This window comes from Mytilus californianus, unplaced genomic scaffold (genome assembly GCF_021869535.1).
Source record: "Mytilus californianus isolate M0D057914Y unplaced genomic scaffold, xbMytCali1.0.p SCAF_7, whole genome shotgun sequence".
Taxonomy (NCBI): domain Eukaryota; kingdom Metazoa; phylum Mollusca; class Bivalvia; order Mytilida; family Mytilidae; genus Mytilus; species Mytilus californianus.
In genome coordinates this window covers 5,355,925-5,377,159 of record NW_026262723.1, presented here as the reverse complement: position 1 = coordinate 5,377,159, position 21,235 = coordinate 5,355,925, and the positions used below count along the sequence as shown (strand labels likewise).

The following is a 21,235-nucleotide window of genomic DNA, read 5'->3' as shown; positions in this document are numbered from 1 at the left end:
TAAAAATCATAAAAACGTTACCCTTAAAAACCTATTGCAAAAAAAAAAAATATATATATACAAACCGTGTTTAGAATCTATGAGAAAATAAATGCATTTGAACAATTAAAAACATATTTAAAAAATATATATTTAGGACCAAGATAAAATCATATGAAAACATATGTTTGGGTCAAACATATGAAAACATATGTTTAGGACAAACATATGAAAACATATGTTTATGCCAGGTATGAAAACATATGAAAAACATATGTTTGTAAAAAACATATGAAAAACATATGTTTTTCATATGTTTACATGTATGAAAAACATATGTTTTTCATATGATTTTAAAAACATATGTTTTTCATATGTTTTCCATATGTTTTTCATATGTTTGAAAACATATGTTTTCATGTCGGGCCTAAACATATGTTTACATATGTTTTCAAACATATGAAAAACATATGTTAAACATATGAAAACATATGTTGCAATTTTTCCTATGAACCACATACACAAAAAACACAAACATAAACAAACAAGCAGAAAACACAACAAAAAACCACATATTCACAACATTAAACCAAGGAGGTTATATCTAATATATAATATAACCTCATTGATAAAACTAATAAGGTACGATCTGTCTTCGTATTGATTTTCTTAAATTTCTAATGACTAGATATCTGGTAGTCAGTATGCATCATTAATTTCCATTACCTACAAGGCCGTAAAACTAATAATTCCACCTTTCGTAAAATTAGGTTTATAAACAATAACGATATATGTTTACTGAATATGAAGCTTCTATGAATAAAAACAAAACAAAACAAACAAAAAAACAAAAAACAAAAACATATCGTTTACATAAAAAAAACCTTCGGGAATACCTTAAAATTGGCTGGAGCTTCATCCATTAAACTCCCAAAATGTGCCCATCCTGGCCTGAAATAAAGATATGCTAACCATTATTCATAAGCAAGGTTAAACAAAAACATTGATTTCAAACTATCTCTTTTCAGAATTTCATTAACGCTTCGCTGTATATATCAACAGTTAAAGGAGCATAATTTAATAATTAAGAATGAACTTAATTTAGGAGATCCAAGAATGTTAAATTTCTGAATCTGTTGTATTATGAATATTTCATCTCTCATCGTCATAGGGATCATGAATATCATTTCACCAAAACAATAGGTACATTTACCTTGTGTCGGACTTGTCACCGACAAATATTTTCTGTGGACAATCTTCCAAGTCTTTGGTTGCCTATAATACAATAGTTTTGCTAAGTTTGATATGAAAACACATGCAATGTAGCTGTAGAAAGCGTATATAGGTCAATAAGACAGCAACCCAGCCTGTACTTATTTGTCTACTTTTTTATTTTGAGAACAATGATCTACTTGAACTATTAGATTTCGGTACCTACGAACAAGGCATATTAAATCTTTCACACATTTCGCAGTGTGGTTTTTCACACATAAACTGCATGTCATACATGCATTTATAGCACGAGATATTGGGTATACGTCAATGAGACAGCAACCCAATCACACAAATAAGCAAAGACGTCTAGAGGTCAGCATACATTTGGGGTCGTCAGCAATACATAAACGTCCATAAAATATCAAGATCTAAATAACATCGAATCTAGAAATTTGTGAATTTATATAACTAACTGAGATAAAGATCTGCCATAAATTCAAACTCCGAAACAGCGGTGACTTTGCTTTGCTAAAAGTTAACGTAGCGTAGCAAGGAGGCCGTTTCCACTGTTTCGGAGTTTGTTATTCATAAATTAAAAACAAAAAAATTAAGAAAACCAATATAAACTGACACACGTAAATTTCCTATTTGCTTACAAAAAGCACACCATTTACATAAGAACATGTTTATTTTTTCTTTGATTTGTTCGGCAATAAAAATCACTAGATAGTGTTGTTTGGTACCACTTTATCATTATGAGACGTTATCTGAACTTCCTGTTTTATGAATACATGTAAAACAAATTCTAATTTTTGAATAAACAAAACCTTACATAGTTTGAAACATGCTGGATGTACATGAATTTTTTTTTTGTCTAAGTGTCGGAGAAACCCGTATAAACTAGGTGTACTTAGATATAAGAAGATGTGGTATGAGTGCCGATGAGACAACTCTCAATCCAAGTCAAAATTTATCAAGGTAAACCATTATAGGTCAAAGTACGGTTTTCAACACGGAGCCTTGGCTCACACCGAACAGCATGCTATAAAGGGCCCCCAAAAATACTAGTGAAAAACCATTCAAACGGGAAAACCAACGGTCTAATCTATAAAAATAAAACGAGAAACGAGAAACACTTATGAACCACTTCAACAAACGACAACTACTGAACATCAGATTCCTTGTCTGTATACATACGGATTAAACACAGATGAAACGAAATTTAATTAATCTTGAAATGTCGCAGTCATGGTAACGTCCTAAACAGTTCTCAATACCAGTGTTAAAATGTAAATTAATTGTATAAACCTGGTCCACATTGTCTGCGCTTGAAGTATCTGCTACAATTAATTTGGCACCTGCTGATTTAATTCTATGTTTAATGTCATTAGATCTTAGAAGGATTGTTCCTGGGCTTAATACAATTCCTACAATAAATAAGATTGAAAAGTCATTTTTTATTCATTTCAATTATCTAGCCCACACATATTGTTAGTAGTTTGAAAAACATGTTCCTCGTTTAAAAGAATACAAAAATGCCGATTAATTCATTTTTATTCTGTATTAGTTTCGTGTATCTTCGACCTTCAAAATAAACAAAGTACCAACAACAAAATGAAGCAAGAAACAAAAAACGAAAATTAGTACACTATTCTGTTTCATGATGGTTTTTTATAATACGATACCCTTTAAGGTGGAGTGTTATTCGGACCCCCTCCCTCAAGTCATCGCCACCACCCTTCTATCCACATCCGCGGCATTGACATAACGTGTAAGAAGTGAATCTATGAAACTTTGTATTTAAATAATTGCTTAATTATAATAATTGAAGCAAAGGTTTCCATGTATACATTAAAATAGCTTATAGCCATCTTATCTTTAACTTAAATGCATCAACCGCACGAATTCAATTATAGCAAACGCTGCAAGGAAGATGGGGAAAAGCTTCTTAAATTATGATTATTATGGGTCTTTATAACTATACGTTTTATTTTTGGTTTGATACCATTGGTAATTACATGCAAGTTCTCGAGAGAACTCTCCGCCTTTAAACAATGTTTCAGAATTTACCATTAGCATATAGTTTATTACGCACATTTTGCTAAATTCTGAATATCACTCAAATTTCGTTAGTTTTAAATCATAAAATGGTAAATTCCTCGGGTAAAGTGGACCTTACATGGTCTTGGCTATTCTTTATATTTTTGGTCATATAGCTCCAAATGTATAATTAAATATTTTGTTATCTCTATCACATCACGAAGAAGAATACTCCAAAAATGCGAATAGAATGGGTAAATTATACTTCATTTATTGCTGATTTGGGTATTATACATAGTTTATATCGTTTTTCTTTTAATTTGTATACAAAACGTAACCATAGCAACCACTCTTCTGTACAATAAAATACATTGTCAATGTTTTAAGATTATGATATGTTATTTTGTTCCGCTTACTTAATTTCTGACAAAAGGATGGATCTAACATATTATTTGTTATTTCCACATGAAATAACGCATCAATTATTAAAAAAAGAATTCGAATAATTTGAAGAATCAATGACGATGATGAAGTATTATCAATCCAACATACTGCGATGAACTTCAAGACTCTTTTAAACATGTAAGTTACTTTGAAATATTAGCAAATTAAATGTTGTTATGGCTTTTTTTCAATTTAAAAATGAAGTCATAAATGTGCTTTGATTATTGTTGCTTCGAATTTGAGACAAAGTTTAGGAAGGGAAATGATGGCGCGTTTGTCCTTACATTTTTACTTAATATGTCAGTATATTTTCTTAGTACATTTGAGTCGATCTACGCCAAGCGTAATACAAAGATTTCTCTTGAGTCGAGCATTAACTCTTGATATAGAGTCTTATGTATTCGCGTATATTTGTTTAGCTTGGTATCTTTCATGTGTTTTTACAATCACGCCATCAATGCCTCAGCCTATGGACGGTTCGCACCAACCCAGCAGTCAGCGTTCTTGTGCTGATACAATGTATGATAGTGGTCTTTTCTGTAAATCTTCAGTTCATAAAATTTATTCATTTTTCAAAATTTATGTAGTAATGTTTTAACTTTGAATAAGAATATCTAAAAATTCTATAATCATTATTTCAATACACGAATTAAATTAGTTTTAATGAAATACGACAAATTCATTGATGTTAGTAAACCTGGGATGTCTAACATTGATGATGTCACAGAAGTAGCTGATTTGTCTCTAAATTGTCTGGAAATTACAAACCTGCTCTTATTGCTGCTAAATTTATAATCCACCACTCTGGAATTTTAGGTAGAATGACAATCATTCTGTCTTCCACTTTCAACTTACAATGATTCTGAAGTATGTTAGCTGCTCTGAAAAATTAAATTGAGTAATAAAATGATACTAAAAATTGAATTTGTAAATGAATGCTGTTCAATTCGATATCAAATGAATAGGGATCTAAATGGAAAAAACAGAACATTTTAAAATGAATCAATTACACGTCATACATTATAATCATGTATAAAACACAAACGCAAACACCCGACCAAAGAGCAGAAAATAGCCCAAGGCCACTAATGGGTCTTCAACACAGCGAGAAAATCCCGCACCCGGAGACGGGCTTCAGCTGGCCCCTTAACAAAAAAGTATACTTGTTCAGCGAAAATGGACGTCACACTAAACTCCTAAACATTTAAATGAAAAAAAATTAAAAAAAAATAACAAGACATACAAAGGCCAGAGGTTCCTGACTTGGGACAGTCGCAAAAATGCGGCGTAAATGTAAATTTTTGTTTTGTAACAATGCAATTATAACAAAACTATACATATAGTTACACTAATAAAAAAACAAACATAATGGTACCTTTTAGAAAGCTGACTTAATTCCGAAAATGTCCATCGCAGTTCTTTACCGCTATCATCAATCCACCAAAACGCTGGATGGTTTGGATTCCTCTGTGAAAATGGAATAGAAGCGCATGATCAAAGTACTGTAAATGAGGAATTTTGGTAGAATATCATTCCCGAAATAGCCTCAAATCCTCCCACTTATTGTACCTTATGATAATAATAAAAATTCATATATTTTTTTCTATTTTCTTGTAGGATGTTTTTTTCTTTTGCCCACTTCTTTATTTTTAGTTCAATTGTCAAAGTGCCTATAGTTTATATACCTAGGCCCTATTTTGTGAAAATATATGTTATTCTAAATTATGAATAAGTTTTCATCATGTATTATTGCTGTAACACATATTCCCACGACTATTGCCATATTTCATAAATGCTGTCACTTACAATTTTGCTAACTGCCCACTGGTCAATGATATCACTACAGAAGTTGAAATATTCCGGTAATCTTTCGTTTGACATCAACTTCCTATGTAGTTGATAATCCTTGAAATCCGCGGGAATGTGTGGCATGTAAGCGATACCTCGAACTGAGGCATAAACACAGAGTCTTGATATACATAACAGTTTGTCCCTATCTGTCTGTCGAATATGTGGCAACTTTTGTTTGTATAAAACATGACGGAAAGTAGTCGTGAAGATAGCCCGTTTCATCTGAAATAAATTGAAGTCATTATCAATATCAATATTGTAGCATTATTCATTTTATGAAAAAGCGCAGCATTACAGAGGAAAATTTTTGCATATACTTCAGGCAGTTAATGATTTAGTTTAATTTTTTTCCGACAAATTTGTTGTTGCTCAATTGTCAGTATCTTCCATTCTGAAAGTATAATACGGTAAAAATTTGCCATACATTCGTGTCTGTTGTTCAATTTGCTGTTTACAACACTTTTTTAGTTTTTCTAGTGAAGGAACATACAGACTATAATTAACAATTCGGAAAACTCGAGTCTGGGCACAGGCACTTGTTTCTAGAAAACACCCTATTTACCCTTATATAACATTAAGGTATATAGGTATTTTTTTCTGAGACATTTTTACCTGTGGCTAGAGGGGATTCCCTTTTCAGTTCGTGGGATGTATTTAGGCATCCTTAATCGATAAGAATAAGGACGTTATAGTTAATGTCATACGTGTGCGTTGCCATGTTTTCAGCATGTTCAAGAATGCTGTCTATTTTCGAAAGGTTAATTTATTGACTACCTAATGCAATACAATACCAAAGATACTTTCATCTTTCAGTTGCAGTCAAATTTCCAAGTAATCCACCATGTCCTCTCACTTTTCATGAATACACATAAAATATTTGTCGCTGGACGTTAAGCGAAAAATAGTAATGATTAACTGTATCACAATCATTGCTTAATTTATTGGTGATTGCTTTACGCCGCATCAGCACAAAAAGGCTAATATCACAATCATATTCTGAATTCATGACCCAAACATAAAGACAATTACCCATTCGGAAAACTCTTTGGTTGTAAATTAAGCTTCATTTTAAGAACAAATAACCATCTCAGTAAATGGTATTTGAAGTTGTAATGATATGGTCGACTAATACATACCAAACCTTACATTTTTACATGTAAGTAACAAATTCACCTTGGACATCAATGTACATTGTACTTATGAAATGTTTGCTACTGGACGTAATCAAGTGTAGTTAGAACTATGAGACTAACACGGTTTAAAAAATACAACGTGATCAATATTAATTATTCATCGATTAAAGATTGTATCAATTCATCAACAACTTCCTTTGCTGTTTAACGGTTTTTCCCCTGATGGAAATATACAGTATTTTGGAGTTTTTAAAGTCAAAACATTTTTTTTTAAATTGTCACAAAATAAAAGAAAATCGAAAATCCCAGGGAAACAAAAAGAAAAAATTGTATCGTTACATAGCAGCACAACTGATAGTTTTGGCAAAATTTAAAGAGTGTCGATATCTTAAACATCATATATGAAAATGTCATCGACGATCTACATGTAAGAAGACTCATGGTTACCCTCCATCTAAACTATTTATAAAGTAAGTTATACTTTAAGATCACTTCATACAAATATTCAATGACTGGTTGTCGGGAAAGGAACCCTTTAAAGCTGCATAAGATGATGTTGAATAATGTTACAAATTTGGGTGAAAGGTGTGCAGATATTGTTAACTAATGCTGTTTTAAACATTATCAATATAAATTTTGTCCTTAAGATTATATCTATAACTTAGCTCAATTCGTTAAAATATGATTGTTAATACACGTATACCCCATTTCTTTTTTATTGTCTTCTATCGAAAATGCATTATCTACAGATTGAAAATAAACATGATAAATAAGGATGGGTTTCTCTGCTGCTGACGTCTTAGATCGAAATGATACTTCATTCGGCCATAAATAGACTTGTGTAAATATATTGTTCACAGCTCTTGAGACTGTCAGGGACAAGTTGATCGAATTGGAGCTATTCTGTGTTTACTATCGGATATAAATAGAACACACAACTAAAATTAACCACTTAATATCATGTTACTGTACAAAGTTAAACTAGTCAAAATCGTACAACATGGGACCAGTAACTAAATTACATCAGTAAATTAATGTCAACCCTCAACAAATGAAAGCAATCAATGCTATTAAAGTAAATTTTTACTTAATGCAAACATGCAACCGTGGTATCTGCCATTGTTATTATTATACACGTATTTTACCTGTCTGTTTCTTTCTCTTTAAAGAGCGGATATCTTGTACATTTACACATTAATAGTGTTTAAGTAGCAGTGTATGGGGGTGTATACGGGTGGTACCTGCAATCGCTACCGTAACGTTAAGATTGATTGATTTAAAAGTGTTGTTAACTAAACGTCATGCGGCAAATATTTCACACGAATTCAAGATAAGTATAAACTATCCATAATGAATAGTTATCTTGCAAACTGGGAATGAGCGATTAAGATAGCTATTAAACAGAGATTTAGAAATATATACCTTGCAACACCGGGGCAAGCAGACTTTGTGTTAAACATCTTATGCCCACATGTATTTCATTTTTATTCATAATTTTGAAAACAAAATGAATTAGTTAAAAGTTATAAACGTTCATTAGTTCACATATTTTCTCACAGATAATCCTCTCCAAAAATAAAATAACAGCAACAACAAACGAACTTGATCAAAACAAATATTCAGGCGTTCAACACAAATAAACAACCAAATAAACCCAAACAAGCAAGCAAACAAATAAGTACAAATAAGAAAACAAACAAACTTAACAAATAAACCCCTGAAAAAAAGACAAAAAGGCTAGTATTTTATTTGCTTATTAAATACATGTAGACTTAATGATAAAGGTTTTAATTATAATGTTGTTGTTGTTGTTGTTGTTAATTTATTACGTCTAGTATTTTTATGTCTAAACAAATCATTTCGATTTATTTCGATTATAGTTTGAAGCATGTCCAAAATTATCCATATATATTTTTTTTACATTGATTCTGTGCAAATTTGTTCTGAGCATTGTTTTTGCGCGTGTTTTTCATTTTTTGACAATTCCTTGGATGGATCAGTCGGTGACATTTTGTAAGAACTACATTCCTGGGCCCTCTTTAATTCACATTGTTTCCCAACAGCAGTCAAATTATCCATCATTTCACACTGCCGAAGATATATGGTCACTGCTACATTTTGTAATGTATATCTTGGTTGAAATGTACAAGTGTACAAATATATACTGTATATACATACATGTCTATATGTAGTAAAATCAAATAATAGATATACAGGATGATTTACTATCATTAGAGTTCATGCACAGGTTACCATGTCAAATCATTCAAATATCTAAAAAAAAATACTTTGAAGATATTACACGCTCTGATGATGAAAACCTTAACCACGATAGTTTGAACAAGTTAAAATGAAAGACAAATTATTTAATCCGATGGAATATCTACTTGAACTTCCAAAAACTTTGAAAATGAAGTAGTTACGTTGTACACTGTAAAAAAATGTCTTTTTTCTTTATTATTAAAAACTGTTAAGGTGTTTAAAGAAACACCAGTCCTTTGTTCTGTTGAATTCTTGTTTTTATTAATATATATATTTGCTATCTTTGATACATTGAAAATCCAATATTAGAAATAGATGTGTAAATGAAATCTCTTAAATTCACTCTCCTAGGTTTTCAACACTATAAGTAGATACTTAATAGATTATCGTTGGTCATCTCAACGAGATTAATTTTCTCGCTTGAGCCGGTACGGCGAAAGTGAGAAAAGCAATCGAGTTGAGATGACCAATGATAATCTGTTTATCGCTATTTTACCTATGACGACGTTGTTAATTTCATTGAACACGTGCGCCCTTAGTTTCTAGCGATAATTTTTGATATCACTCTACTGTGCTGAGAAAGGAAATTATCAGTCATTAAGATCAAAGGAAAATTTCGTGAAATAGCGATAAATGTAATTATAAATAGTTTTAGAGTGGTTGTAACAGTACATATAAATACAATGCAAATTTAGGTGATCATTCAATTGTAAAGAAAGTGATGAGTGATATAAATTTCTGGTAGAGCTGTATTTATGAAAAACAATTACAGTAAATATTATATTCCCAGATTGACTGCATGGGTAATAAGAAATATGATGACTGATTTTTCCTAGCCGATACGTCAACCCATGTTGAAGGCGCCGGCCGAAATAGGGTTCCATACTACACAGGGCGGATTAATAATTCGAATGCACTTGCAATTCAGGACCGAGGAAACGACTTAAGCGTATGTTTACCTCTCAAAACTTTGTGTGTGCCTGTCCCAAATCATAAACATGTAGTCATTTGGGGTCGTCTGCCATAATTGTTATCTTTTAATGTCATTAGTTTAAATCATGCCGTTAGTTTTCTCTTTTAGATTTTTACACATTTTGTTATCCCGATGTCTTCTTTAGCATACTATGTGGTATGGGTTTGGTCATTGTTGAATGTCATACGATAACGCCCTTATCATTTGGATTTTGATGGATAGCTGTCTCGTTGGTAATCAACACCAACTTCTCCTTATATCATATTAAAGATCTATAGTTGGCAAATTTTATGTTTCTCGAGTCTTTAGACGAATACAGTCTATAGAAGTTTAAAAATTGGACAATGCATGTTTTCTTTCCATTTTCATGGCTTCTATGACCTTAAATATGTATGCATCTATTTAGTAATCGAACATAACTTGGTACACTTGTACCATTCAATAATTGCAGATACATTAAACGATCATATTAACATGTCTTTTTGAAATCAAAGAATAGGTAAATGTACTTTGTTAAATTAATGATAATTTAGACTTTATATTTAAATAAAATCGGAATATTTGATTTTATTACCAAAGGCCACTCATTTTACTGACGTGAACTGGTATTGTATACCCTGATTGGTGCAATAACTTCCGGTTTTTTGCTGATTATTTACCGTCTTCGATACCGTTTTTTTTTTTTTTTTTTTTTCGATTTGATGAAAGGTTTACTTTTTCCAATATTTACGTTGCTGCTGATTCATTTTTGTAATAAACAGCTTCATCATTATTAGCTTTAATGATTTCCTAACATTGACAGTACGCCTTTCTCCGAAACTAACAGACCAGTTAATAATGCACACTATTTTAACATTTACAATCAGTTTATGTAGTTTGTCCAATCAATTCTAACGGTTCCAATATGTAAGAATAACAATGTTTATTGTCTATCGATTTAAAGAAATGTTTCTCACATTGCTGTGCTATGAATAGGTCGATTCTAACCTTTAGAGGAAATATTGATCGATCGCAATACTATATTGCGTTGACTGTCATAGAAACCGATCAATGCGCATGCTTCGTGGGAAACCAACTTGAAATAACATCATCAAAGACGATTTAATATGACGTTATCGAATTTTAAATTAATTTATTTTCTCAAGAGAAGAGGACGCTCAGATTGAGTTTGAATTATTAAGATCAACTGCTTTTCTATTAACCACCTGCTGATCACATGTAGTTTTCACTTGTTACATTTTATATATGGCGAAGTTATGAAGTATGACATCTCCTTTATTAATTCTCATCTGCAGTGCCGTTTCAACTGGTGGCCTTGCTTCATTCCTGTTGTTGCTGGTATTTGGAATTAACAGATGGGAAGAATTAGGTTACGACTCTGCTGTACTGTCGAAATATGTGAACGCAACTTCAAATATTCAAGTAGTTCTTTCTACTAATCCGAAATGGTTTTCAGAATTTCGAGTTCAGTCTGGAAGTGAATGGACAACATATTATATTTACAATGAGCACAACGATGTATGGAAACAATGCGATGATTTATCAGGTATGTAGACCATAAACGTGACAATTTACCAAGTTAAAGAATTTTTGTAGATTTGCAAATTTTGGGATTTATTTACTTTTGTTTGTGTTTATTTCATTAAGAGTTTTGAAGCGTTTTCAAGAAGTATTGTCAAATTAACTTAGGTTATATTAAAGTTGTTACTTTTTTCTAGCCTAGAGATGTTTGAAATATTTTCCATTGACCGTTAAGCAACCACACAGTTATTGGTCTTTTTGTTTTGCTATACTTCTCTCAGGCAACATGGAAAAGTTAGCTCAAATAGGGGCACTTCTACCCCGGAACCGTTTAAATGAGGAACTGTTTTAGTGATTTTTCTCAGCAAATTGAATTATTGCAAAAATCATCTATGTTTTTGTGCATATTATTTGTTTCTTTTGAAAGGGACTTTCGTTATGAAGGGACAGTCTGTGTATTCGTGCATATATTTCGTTCTTGTCTTTTATTTGTTGGTATTCTGCAGTGATTTCAGTATTCGTCCTTGTCTATAGAAGATATCTAAATTTTATCGTTAGGTGTGGGGTAGATTTCTGCTCATTGAAGAATTTGAATGCTGGTCTTTTCTCTGGTTTCTTTAACTTTCAAATATAAAGAAACGATAAAGTTATGAGTGGTTGGTTTCGAACGAAGATCATGATCGACCGTCCGAATAAAGTTTTATGCGACACACTATGGATGTGGCTTTTCTTCCTGATAAAATTCTGTCATGAATTACTGGAGGGCACCGCTGATTCATTAAACCTCAGTATGACTAGCTATAGGAAATAAATCGAATCAAATGATTCTTTTATCTACATGGAAATAGTTTAAATCTGAATAAAAGGCAAAGTGAAGTAAACAGTAATGAGACAGCAACCCTGCAAGTGACACTGTAAACCAACATGCAAGCATGGAAATCACAAAATGATCTCCGACGATTAATTCTAAACTTTTTTTTCATTGATCCTTTGTCTTTATGTTTAATAAAACTGATAAAATTAATTACAAACACTAGACGGGGGAAATAGATAGAAGGTAGTAACAACCAATAAGGAGATTGTTAAACAGGATATATATGCGTATTAATGGGTTTCGTCTAAATTTTCAACTGTTTGACTTTAAACAAACATATTCATCAATCAGTATACGTAACTAAATAATTAACATTCGTGAAATGATATGAGATGTGAAGACAAATATATAAATTAAAGAGTAATGCAACTGTTGAATGTAACGTTCTCTGTATTTACTATTTTTTTTCTGGGAAATCTCCATCATCTTGCTCGAAAATAGACGTTGTGGTAGCCAATACATAAATTCAAAGTATCCAAAGTTAAAGTGCCTATAAAGAACAGCCAAAACAGTTTTATGGTCAGCTTTCAATTATATGAAAATTTGTAACCTAAGTGTCAATAAATCGTTATAATATATAAATTGAAAATAAAGTCAAAACTTGTAATTGAAACCATTCAAAAAACTCAGTTAAAGGGTTAATTAAGCGGATGGAGTAATAGTATATAGACAATCTTCCTACAGCCTTACCAAGTTGGTTCGAGCGTCGCTGATGAGTCTTGTGTAGACGATCGCGCGTCTAGAGTACAACACTTTAAGCCTGGTATCTACGATGAGTTTATTTAGTAATTATTAGCAATGTTTATATGAACTTATAATTCAATTATACCAAGCTCCTGTTTTTGGAAAAGCCAACATAAGTTACCTTAGCAACCAAATACTTTGAAGTCAAAAACGTAAATCCTTTGTGAAAAGTAATTAAAATAATACCAAAAAACTTTAAGGTCAGCTTTTCCCGTGAGACTTGCAACTCATGTTTAAATATTATAGGTAAATTATGCATATATTTTAATGGTAGTAATAATGACATTGTTTATTAATATGCATCGAGAAATGATAAGTTTTATCGAGACAAATTAAAGAATTAATACCTCAATAAATAAATAACTGTGTAATATTATTTGTTTGAATATATATAATAAAGGGACGACCATTTGATTTTCGGGGGGAGGGGAGGAATTTGAAAATGAATATCCTGGCCTTGCATAAGACAGGACGAAAATAAACATAGTGGAACACAAAATGGAGGATACAATTGTGTACAAAGCCGCGGGAAAAAAAATGCCTGCGTAACAACAGATGAAAATGAATAGTCAATCCGCCAAACATCTTCCTGTCCCCCTCCCCAGAATATAAAATGATCGTCCCCTAATAAATTATTATTATTAAGAAATGCAGCGTGGAATTTAATCTAGTTTGTACGTAAAACGCGTAGAAAATTTGAATCCAACAGATAGTACATTAACAATTAACAATTATATTGACTTTAACTCGAGTAACCATTGCTAGGAAGTAGAGTTTCTAAATAACATGATTTAATACAAGAATCGCTATGATATTGATTTTTATAAACAGAACAAATTGAGAACACCTGCCACATAATGGTTTACCACTATAAGCTAGCAATATCCTTTTCATTACATTCATTGCTTTCGATTCTTCTTTTAAACCAAAATAATGAAAGTTGTCTTAATGTTCAATCCTTTAAATATCCTTAACCTAGCTAGATGGCAGTTATTATATATACATGAAGAATATATGTGAATAGAATTATTTATGTCTTTCCAATATTCGAATTGATACCCCAGATGTCATTTGAATTTTGGTTTCTATGGGTTGCTGTCTGCACTGTAAATACCCATCTTTAAATAAGGAAAGTAATCTCTGAAGTTTGATGGATTAGAATAACGATTGCCTTCAAAAATATTTGCTTTTGGTTCCGGTTGTCAATATTTTCCCCACTTCGTGTCTTCTTGCAGGACTTAACCATTAATTAGCACAATGAGTGTGAGAGTGGTTCAGGATTTGTTAACATCTTTTTATAATCCAGCTTTTAGAATGTTAGATAAATGTTGCTCAGTCTGTATTTCTTAAACCCGTTTTCTTGTTGATTATTTTGTGATTTATGAATACCAATAATTTTGTCAGAACAGTTAGTATTTTCCTAAACCGGTGCGTCTCGATACAGCAGCGCTTTTTGATGGCTTTAAGTCCAGTTTTGATTTTTTTTTACTTGAGTCATCAAGAAAGTTGATACCGCATGTGAAAAGTATAAAAAAAATGAAATAACAAATAGATTTTTTGTTTTTTGTTGTTCGGTTTTTGTCTTTTTGACACACATGATTTCATGCATAACTATCACATCATATATCTCTACTTTATAAGATAGCAAGTTTGTTTTAATAGTATATTCATGCCGCATTTTTACATTATATACATAACCTTTTGCAAAAACTTAAATGTGGCAAATAATTATATATTAAACAATAAAAATATTGTGTGTATTAAGATGTTCAAATATCTTTTTCGATGAGAATTTTTGATATTTGACTTTGCCACGAAAGAATGTTATTTTTAATAAAACATGTAACATTATAATAAGATTAAGGGAAATGCAGGTTAAAGTAATTACTGTTAACGTTAACAGTCAACATTTCCACAGTTGTAAAGTTAGCAAATTATAAAAAAAAAAGTTTTTATTTTCAGACATATCATATCATTTTCTATATTTAGTTTTAATTTCACTTAACACTGAATATGCCAATTACATTGTGATATATATAGTAATTGGCATTTATTTGTGTAAAATTATATTATCATACATATAAGAGAGGCGAAAGATATACCAAAAGGACATTCAAACTCATAAGTCGAAAATAAACTGACAACGACATGGCAAAAAAAGAAAAAGAAAAAGATCAAAAGACAAACAAAAGTACACAAAACACAACATAGAAAACTAAAGATTGAGCAACACGAACCCCACCAAAAACCGGGGGTGATATTATGTTCTCCGGAAGGGTAAGTAGATCCTGCTCCACATTAGCTGCGGAACCGTAGCTCTTATGTCCTTATGTTATTTTTTGACTATTTGCGGACCATAGATCTATGGTCCGCAAAATCAAAAAAAATATATAAAAAGGACCATAAGAGTTACGGTTCCGCAGCTAGCTCAACATATGACACCAGTCAGTATTCTGAGACACTTGATGAATCTAAGTTAATTGTTGTGGATACAAGCACCTAAGTAAATATATCACAAGGGACAATTATCTCTTTGTTAAAATACATGAACCATAGGTTTAGGTTAAAACAAATAAAAGCTTGTATTAAAAATCCACCCCATTCTTTCGTCATTCATGAAAACCTACAAGATCGTTACAAAAGTGTGGAATTCACCTGATAAGATACAAAGAAGACTTTTAAAACTGACAACGCTATGTCAAAAAACTAAAGTCCAGATCATAACATTGTACCTCTTGCCAAAAGACAAACAGCAATTCCACAAAATATTTAATAGAAAATTAAAGATTGAGCAACACGAATACCACCAAAAAACCAGCGTGTACTCATGTATTCCTGAGAGGTAAGTAATTCCTGTCCCACATGTGCCACCCGTGAGGTGGGTCAAACTATAGTTGTACTGAGACCTTGTCTTGGGTATGTTAAGATTTGTCATTAATTGTAACTGACTAACACTGCAAAGTGTCTTATTCCAAGAGTACTGAAAGGGGCTTTAAACACCAATCAATCAATCATTTCTTATTCCAAACTTTATTGTAATGAAATTGTTCTTCTGACATTGATGTTAGATAATTCACCTGATAATTGAAAATACAAACTTTAAATCAGAAGCGCTGAACCTAAAATCACTCATTTCAAATTATAATCAGATCATTTCTTTAACATTTCGATAGTTCCTTCTCTCTAAAACTTATATGAAGTCAAGTTGTCGATTCGACAAAGAAAGTTTAGGAGTATAAAAAGCAAAATAACAAAAATACCGAACTCCAAGGAAAATTCAAAACGGAAAGTCCCTTAACAAATGGCAAAATCAAAAGCTCAAACACATCAAACGAATGGAAAACAACTGTCATGCATGTTTCCCTAGGTTAATTAAATGATTGTAGAAATGTAGATATCACATAGGAATGTGCGCCTTTTATTGAACTATTCTCAAGGACATTTTTATGAATAAATTATTATTTACGTGAGTAAATCCACTACAGGATCCACGTATGTCTAAAAATTAAATATTTGAATAATAAATCATCTTAATGATTGCTCTTTTAAATAAACATAACATTAATGATCCCGCTGCAATTTGGTACATGAATCGTGTTATGCATAAAATAATTTCCATTGTGAGTGACGCAATGAAATGCATACGGAATAGGGAAAACCTTCCGTGGGGTATCTGACAAGGAAGTTCATCACAAACTAATGAAAATGGAATAAATAATCAAAGCGACAACAATCAATAAAATCTCCATCATAAAGACTGATATGGAATTAAAACCTGATGAAGAACTAGAAAACATGCAGTGAATAAGTTTTCAAAATATTCTTTCTTGATATTCTAAGTACCGTGACGAAATGATGCATTGATTTGCTACTTTTCAAAACATGGAATAAATTAGATATAAGCAGTGGCGGATCCAGTGGGCGTAGAGGGTGTATGCCCCCTTTTATCGACAAAAACAAATATTATATCATGTTTTTCACGATTTATATAGTTTTAGCATAAAATCGTTCAAAAAGGTTTTCGACTCGCTTCGCGCGGCAGTATATAATCAGTTTTATGCAATTACGCCCCCTTAAAAAAAATCCTGGATCCGCCCCTGGTAAGTCGATAAAATTCATCTGCAATTATAATTACATAATATATAAAAGTTATCTGCATCAGTCAATTACATAGCGGTTCTCTTCTTTAATTGATCTACATGTGTGAACATGCCAATTGAGGTTTATACTATCGAGAAGGTCTTTAAATTAGTGTTATCGCTATAGTAATTATCTAGAAGGTATAGGTAAAGACAGTGCTTGGCTGTTCTGTCCAAAAATACTTCAATTCTCTCTGAATACCACACTGTATAGGTTAACATCACGAACTACTTATGATGCCCACTCAATATCCTACATGTCCTCATTCTTTCTGAATACCACACTGTATAGGTTAACATCACGAACTACTTATGATGCCCATGTGTAGGTTAACATCACGAACTACTTATGATGCCCACTCAATATCCTACATGTCATCATTTTCCAGTCGCAGTGCAAATCTTTCGACTTTCATCCCTTGTATTAATTGTTGGTTTGTTATCGTCCTGAATATAAATTAAATATTTGCAACTGGACGTAACGCAAGCAATACTCAATCAATCTGTGACATTAATGAAGAACACGTTTACATGTGTTTTCAAGTTTTTATTATCTTATTTTATTTTCATTTGTTTTTAGCAAATGTAAAGCATTCTATTTTCTAAATCAATACTTGTTTCCAGTTTATCAAACATTCATATTTATTCAAATGATTTTGTTACAGATGCTGCTAGGACAGAATTAGCCAAACGGAATGCAACAAAAAAGAATTGCTACAATTTTGTAGTGGAATATGACGAAGAATCAGACACAGAACTGACTTCAGATGGAAAAGCATTAGCAAGTATGTATGAACCATAATAATAATATAATGGCGCTTGCAATGTGTCTATGGAATAACTTCAGGCACAATTGAGTTCAATAGTTTCAGAAGCTTACAACAATGAGCATTTTAGAGCATTAAAGCCTAAAATATTTCAGCATTGTCTAAGGTCAACTTTGTCTTCTGAGTAATAAGCTTAGATTACGTATAATTTCCAAATTTATTAAGTTAAACTGAAATATTATCATTACAATGTATTCATCGCATTGACTAAGTCACGAACAAGTAATTGAATGATAAAATATATACTTCACACCAGATAACTGCAAATATCACATTGAGAGTTTACTATACAAAACAAAGAACATCTGAATATCAATACATTGTAACTGGTCTTCTGGATTAAACGAGTAACTCACAATATGTCAAACTATTAGACTTACGAATCTTAAACAGTAGTGATAACTTGACAATTTAGGGTCGATTTAGAAATATATAATATGTTCAAATCTCTTCAGTCGATTAGAAAGAACCAAAATCAAGGTAACAAACAAATACTGAGGGAATGACATAAACTCTAAAATGCGCGAGATTGGGTGCGTCGACATGATAAACGTCAGCACTGTCTTGCTATACATGCATGTATTAATTAAACTGAGGTAACAGTCTGTATTATTCCATGGTTATTACAGAATCTTTATATTTCAGGGTTGCAGAATTCAGCAGCATCATGCTTCATTGTCAGTATAATAGATCTTGTGGTAGCTGCTGGGGTAGGGATCTTTGCCGTGATTACAAAACAAGTGACAGCTTTTATGGTGACTGGGGTATTGTACTCAATGGCAGGTAAGAAAATCCAATACACTTAATTTTTGGCAGCTTTGGACGAAGCCCAAAACCGACTTATCGTATGGTGATGTCGGGTATTGCGCGGGAGAAAAGTGGGTACCTAATTTGTGTAATCAACTCCTATAATTTTCAACCCAGATCCTTGATACTTCACAGGAAGATTGCATATATGTTGAAGTTGTACACTTGCCATAATGGAACTCTTTGTGGATTTTTTTCTCATTTTTCCAGACTTGGAAACTTAGTTTTTTTTCAGCAAAATTTATGAAAGACAGTACAAGTCAACTTCTCCAATGATATTTAACCAAGATCCCTTATACTTTACACATGTTTTAAGTCTTTGACAATAGACTATTATAACATATACAATAAGGTCTTGGGCTGTCTTCTGCTCTTTGGTCGGGTTGTTGTCTCTTTGAAACATTCCTCGTTTCCATTCTCAATTATATTATTCCTTTCGTAATCATAAGATATTGGCCCATAGTATCCCAGCAGATCCAGTCATACAGATAGAGAAAGAATAAAATTTGAATTACAAAATGGTGTACTGTTTGTGTTAAACAACGGTTTGCATTCGAGGATAAACTGAGAGTATATAGAACACTTTAACGCATGTTGTCAATCCGAGGGAAAACTGAAACAATATAATTATATTTAATCTATTTAGCTGACAAAATTTATTTAAATGCGTTGAAAGTGTACAACAGACGCCCTTAAAAAGAATCCTTTGAAACACAACAGAAAATGTATACTTCAAAAAATGTATCCGAGCATTAAAGTTTGAATAAGAACTTCTATTCTTAGCACATATCTTGCTAATTTGTCTAGTTCTTTTGAAGTACATGTCGAAAAACTAGTGACGTTTTACATAATTAGCAATGTTCTTAAAATTATTACATAGCAATGTTCTTAAAATTATTACATAGCAATGTTCTTAAAATTATTACACAGCAATGTTCTTAAAATTATTACATTTTAAATTTTTATATCTATAATAGACTAATTTTGTCTATAAATGGCACTGATGCAACATTTTCCCATAATTCAGAGTGATATTAATTGTCTTTTTTTTCTATTTTTCAGGTTTATTCACAATATTCGGTCTAGCTATATTTCATACTAAGAACTTCTATGAAATATCAGAGTGTCATACTATCAGATTTTATCCGTCCTCTACATGTGAAGCCAGAACTGTGACAATGCTTTGGCCAGCTCCCGTAGCCTGGTGTGGAGTAATAGTCTGCTTTATAGCATGTTTTCTCTGGCTTTTCCTAACAAGAGCCTTACGAGTTATAAAAGCTAAAACAATGTTGTAATATATTAATGTTATTGTTATGTTGTTGGCCAATAAAAGTTGATTTTAATATTTTGTGTTACACTTTTTGGAGCAAGTGGAAAAAGTGGGAATAAATAGACAATTTGTACACACGAAAGGGTTAACTATGTCATACATTTTTCATTCTGTGAATCCACAAGGCCAAATGAGCCCCAAGATGTCCTTGTTGTATTTACCAGTTTTGACCCAGATGTTGCAGGCGTAACAAAATTAATATTCTCACCTGACACATCACTGCCTGTTTTAACGGAAGTTTGTATTGCCGTATGTATGTGTTTTTTCACTGTACGTATACTTTGTTTTTTTCCCTTACTATGCTCTGGAATTTTGTATTTCCCCTTAAAATCGAATGTTTCTGTATCTTTGTGGAAGTCCAGCCAATGGCATGTAGGTGATATAAATTTCAGAGGATAGAGTATGATTGCCTATGAGACAATTCTCGATTAGAGACCAAATGACGTATTAGTTAACAACTATAGATCACCGTAAAGCTTTCAACAATGAGCAAAAACCAATACCGCATAGAAAGCTATAAAAAGCCCCGAAATGACAAATGTAAAACAATTCAAACGAGAAAACTAACGGCCTGGTTTATGTACAAAACAATAAACGAAAATATTTTTTGATATACAGCAACAAACAACAACCACTGAATTACAGGTTCCTGACTTTCGACAGGCACATTAGAATGTGGCGGGGTTTAACATGTTTGCTGGCGCCATTCAAAAAAAGGTTCTTCTGGTATGCTGTTTGTATCATTAAAAACAATTCTTATTTAAGTAAAGGTTAAAAGGGTGTCTTATGAACATAACTACCGTTTCTTTCTAAATGTGTTGCATATTACTAAGTATTACATTTGTCCAAATTTAGTGCAGACACAAAGTAGTAACATAGAATATCCAAAGCTAATGATTTAAAAAAAAAAACTTAATCAAGTATACCAAGGAAAACAGAAAATATAGCTATATAGGATTAACCAAGAGAAGACAGCAACCCGAAGACACAATAGAAATAATGATTCTAAATCGCCCCTTCGTCTGGACAAATCGTAAATGAACTATCATACTAGACTTTCAACAATGGGAAATCAGCACTAGTTTTCTTAAGTAGA

General features: G+C 31.9%; 2 protein-coding genes across 23 annotated transcripts in view; one reads left to right on the top strand and one right to left on the bottom strand.

Moving 5' to 3' along the window:
* Positions 1-7,854, bottom strand: part of LOC127709276 (acyl-coenzyme A synthetase ACSM3, mitochondrial-like) — a 268,456-nt gene extending 260,602 nt beyond the window's left edge. For 10 of the 20 annotated variants that reach the window (XM_052214710.1, XM_052214712.1, XM_052214714.1 and 7 more), the window contains exons 1-7: positions 7,808-7,854; positions 5,485-5,751; positions 5,054-5,145; positions 4,447-4,559; positions 2,503-2,621; positions 1,193-1,254; positions 876-930 (exon numbers count right to left, since the gene is read on the bottom strand). In XM_052214710.1, coding sequence (XP_052070670.1) covers positions 876-930; positions 1,193-1,254; positions 2,503-2,621; positions 4,447-4,559; positions 5,054-5,145; positions 5,485-5,751 — 708 coding nt within the window. In that variant the 5' untranslated portion in view covers positions 7,808-7,854. The remainder of the gene's footprint in view (positions 1-875; positions 931-1,192; positions 1,255-2,502; positions 2,622-4,446; positions 4,560-5,053; positions 5,146-5,484; positions 5,752-7,807) is intronic. The other 10 variants (XM_052214724.1, XM_052214709.1, XM_052214711.1 and 7 more) reach the window with 1 other exon arrangement.
* The window catches only part of LOC127709280 (uncharacterized), a 141,680-nt gene extending 121,528 nt beyond the window's left edge, over positions 1-20,152 (top strand). The window contains exons 1-5 of one of the 3 annotated variants that reach the window (XM_052214733.1): positions 3,777-3,816; positions 11,193-11,443; positions 17,841-17,960; positions 18,648-18,785; positions 19,872-20,152. In XM_052214733.1, coding sequence (XP_052070693.1) covers positions 3,791-3,816; positions 11,193-11,443; positions 17,841-17,960; positions 18,648-18,785; positions 19,872-20,104 — 768 coding nt within the window. In that variant the 5' untranslated portion in view covers positions 3,777-3,790 and the 3' untranslated portion in view covers positions 20,105-20,152. Of the gene's footprint in view, positions 1-3,776; positions 3,817-10,933; positions 11,444-17,840; positions 17,961-18,647; positions 18,786-19,871 lie in introns of those variants that run through there. The other 2 variants (XM_052214732.1, XM_052214730.1) reach the window with 2 other exon arrangements.
* The last annotated feature ends 1,083 nt before the right edge of the window (positions 20,153-21,235 follow it).